At 49.3% G+C, this 3,702-nt stretch overlaps 1 protein-coding gene across 1 annotated transcript; it reads left to right on the forward strand.

Annotated features, from left to right (window-relative positions):
- Positions 1-877: 877 nt before the first annotated feature.
- Positions 878-3,343, forward strand: LOC102720825 (L-type lectin-domain containing receptor kinase IX.1-like). Its single transcript, XM_040527524.1, has 3 exons — positions 878-1,633; positions 1,814-2,223; positions 2,510-3,343. The coding sequence occupies exons 1-3, from the start codon at positions 953-955 to the stop codon at positions 3,189-3,191; spliced, it is 1,773 nt and encodes a 590-aa protein (XP_040383458.1). The 5' UTR covers positions 878-952; the 3' UTR covers positions 3,192-3,343.
- Positions 3,344-3,702: the final 359 nt, after the last annotated feature.

Below are 3,702 nucleotides of genomic sequence, written 5' to 3' on the forward strand. Positions count from 1 at the left end.
TTTTTCATTTAAAAAAATACATTAACAACCAATCATTGATATTTGTTGGTGCTACTGCTATTATCCTATGAAGGGCTCAAACTCTATTATTTATAAAGAGCATTTTTCCCATTCTTGAGGAGTACCAGGAAGTACTATTATTTTATATGTAAAATTTGGTATCTCTTGGTACCTTAGATAGAAGGTACCAAATTTTATATAGAAAACAGTGATATCTCCTATTACCTCCTTAAGGATGGTAAAATTGCTTATTTATAAATTATTTTTATTCATAAATATGTAAGTTTTTTCCTTTTAACAGCTAGAAAATGACCGCCTTTGATTTTCTTGGCGTCCTCATGATCTTTCACAATTGGGTTTTTTTAGGTACTAGGAACTTTAGTAAAATTTTTATGTGATAGATGCTTTTTCAATTGTGGTAAAAAAGCTCTTCACAATTATGGGTCGTCCCGTCCGAGACTTCAGTTCGGCGACTTGACGAGCCATCAAACACGTTAGGGAGAGCTGCTTCAGCGGCTGCTGTCAGAACCAATAAATAAAACGCGTATAATTTCGTACTGAAAAGATGACCTCTTCTTATAGATAGGCTAGGCACATGGTTTAGTTGTCAATTAATTCTGCATGAAGTTAGAGAGGAACAAGAAAGAAAATCCTAGCCAGAAAAAGAAAACAACCTATATATATATATATATATATATATATATATATATATATATATATATATATATATATATATATAAAAGGTTGTTTGCAGTGTCAAATCTCATCTCATCCCCAATCGAAAAAGAAACAGCTAATTAAGCTGAGTGCAATAATGAACACTCGCCAACTTCTCGGGTGCTTACTGCTATTGATGTGCGCATCTCGTGCAACCTCTCTCACCTTCAGCTTCAACTTCTCCAGCTCCGGCAACCTCTGCGGCACGCAGCTCCGGTGCGAGCGCGACGCGAGCATGGTCACCGACGTGCTTGACCTTACTAAGGCTGACAACCAGGGCGCCGTCTACAACGGCGGCAGGGCGTCCTACTCCCGGCCCGTGCCGCTCTGGGACAACGTCACCGGCGAGCTCGCGAGCTTCACCTCCAACTTCACCTTCCAGATAAGGCCCATCAACGAGACCGTCTACCGCTACTGCAACATCACCGGCGACGGGATGGCCTTCTTCCTCGCGCAGTACCCGTCCAGCATCCCCGTCAGAAGCTTCGGCCAGAACCTTGGCCTCTTCAACGACAGCAACCACTTCAACGCCACCGGCGACAGCCGCGTCGTCGCCGTCGAGTTCGACACGTACGAGAACGTCGACTGGGACCTGAGCCAATACCATGTGGGCATCGACGTTAACTCCATCGTATCCACGGCGTACACCAACGTGTCCGAGAACCTCGCCTCCAACCAGTCCATCGTCACCGCCGAGGTCAGCTACAACAACCTCACCGGCGTCCTGTCCGCCCTTGTCCGGATTAACGACGACGAGCGGTACAACGTCAGCGCGCCGGTAGACATGAAGGCCAGCTTGCCGGAGGAAGTCTCGGTCGGCTTCTCCGGCGGCACCGGCAGGTGCCTCGAGCTGAATCAGGTGCACTCATGGTCGTTTAGCTCCACTCTGAAATCCAAAGATCCCGCGATGGCGCCTGCACCGGCAGCGCAGCCTCCTCCAACAACCAGCTCCAGCTCCAAAGCCGTAATCGTAATCCTCTTGTCCGTGCTACTCCCTGCAATGTCTCTCATGGCTTGTGCTGCCGCCAGCTTGCTTCTATGGAAGCGGCATACGAGAGAATCCGCACGAACTGACGCCATGGACAGTGACTCCGAGGATCAGTTCGAGAGGGAAGAGCTCGAGAGAGGTGTGGCCGCCGGTGGCCCGAGACGGTACGCGTACCGCGAGCTGGCCGCCGCGACGAGCGGCTTCGCTGAAGAGGAGAAGCTCGGTCGGGGAGGGTTCGGAAGCGTCTACAGGGGCGACCTTGCAGTCGGCGGCGGTGGCGAAGGACGTCGCGCGGTGGCGATCAAAATGTTCTCGACGGAGTCGTCGTCGGCGCAAGGGAGGAAGGAGTTCGAGGCGGAGGTGACCATCATCAGCCGGCTCAAGCACCGGAACCTCGTGCAGCTCATCGGCTGGTGCGACAGCCGCAAGGGGCTCCTGCTTGTGTATGAGCTAGTCACAGAGGGCAGCCTTGACAAGCACCTCTACAGCAGAGACAGGTTGCTGTCCTGGTCCGAAAGGTACGGCAAAATCAACTCAAAAATCGTCAAAGACAATCGATCGTGCAATTCTGCTAGATATTTGGATTGAAATCAAACAGTAACGAAGTAAATTAAACAAAGTAGCATGTGAACGACAAGCATAAATTTTGAAGTAAATCTAATGGAAGCGATTGACAAATACCGAACCTAAAAATATTTTAAACACCAGGTTTATGTTTCAATTGTCATGTGGTGCATTGCATTCTTTATCAACATTTGTGTGTTAGTTGCTGGGACGGACGACGGACAGGTTGTTAATTGACAGGTACCATATCATCCTTGGGTTGGGCTCCGCGTTGCGGTACCTGCACGGGGAGTGGGAGCAGTGCGTCGTGCACGGCGACCTGAAGCCGAGCAACATCATGCTGGACGCGTCACTCAGCACCAAGCTCGGCGACTTCGGTCTAGCCAGGCTTGTCGACCACGGCGCGCGGTGGACGACGACGCACGCCGTGCTCGGGACGGCCGGCTACATCGACCCGGAGTTCGTCAACACGCGCCGCCCGAGCACCGAGTCCGACGTCTACAGCTTCGGCATCGTCCTGCTGGAGATCGCCTCCGGCCGGCCACCGGCGACGGACACGCCCGACGGGTTCTTCGTGCTGCTGAAATGGGTGTGGAACCTCTACGGCCGGAGCAGCGTACTCGACGCCGTCGACCCACGGCTGAGGGACGGCGACGGCGGCGAGGAGGACGAGCAAGGCGAGCTGTGGCGGCAGATGGAGCGTGTGCTGGTCGTTGGGCTCTGGTGCGCGCACCCTGACCGGAGCGAGCGGCCGTCCGTCGCGCAGGCCATGCACGTTCTGCAGTCCGACGACGTGGGACAGCTGCCGGCGCTGCCGCGGCAGATGTACAGGACTGTATCGGCGCTCGCCGTAACTGGACATGCGTATGGGGCTCAGTCATCTTCCGACACCACCGATGGGACTCCACTGTCTTCCGAGTAGCCAATCACCTCGTGGACTAGCAACATTACTTTGATAAAGTCATTGGTACTTTGCTAAGAGCAAGATAGGGTTATCCTAGTCGACGGCTAATTAGAGCATATACTCAATTAAAGAACTAGCTTCTAGTTGACTAGTTCTAAACTTTTTTAGGACTATCGGTATCAAAAAAAGTAGGTACTATATATAGATATATAGAGTGAACTTTACAAGATCCAATAAGAAAACAGTTTTTTAGCACACAGGTTGATGTCCACCTATTACTTACATGTCATCTAAATAATTATTAAAAATATGAAAAAAATTAACAAGATAGATTAATATAAGTTATATTACTACATAAACATACAAGTTTAAATTCAACTTCTAAAAGCCGTAGCAAAAATAACAAAAAAAATTATGAATCTGCGTATACTTAGTTTCAGTTTTATTTGTTTTTTTTACTACAGCTTGTGAAAGTTGAATTTAAACTTACATATTTGTGGAGTGATATAACTCATATTAATATGTCTTA

Source organism: Oryza brachyantha, chromosome 9, assembly GCF_000231095.2.
Source record: "Oryza brachyantha chromosome 9, ObraRS2, whole genome shotgun sequence".
Classification (NCBI taxonomy): Eukaryota; Viridiplantae; Streptophyta; class Magnoliopsida; order Poales; family Poaceae; genus Oryza; species Oryza brachyantha.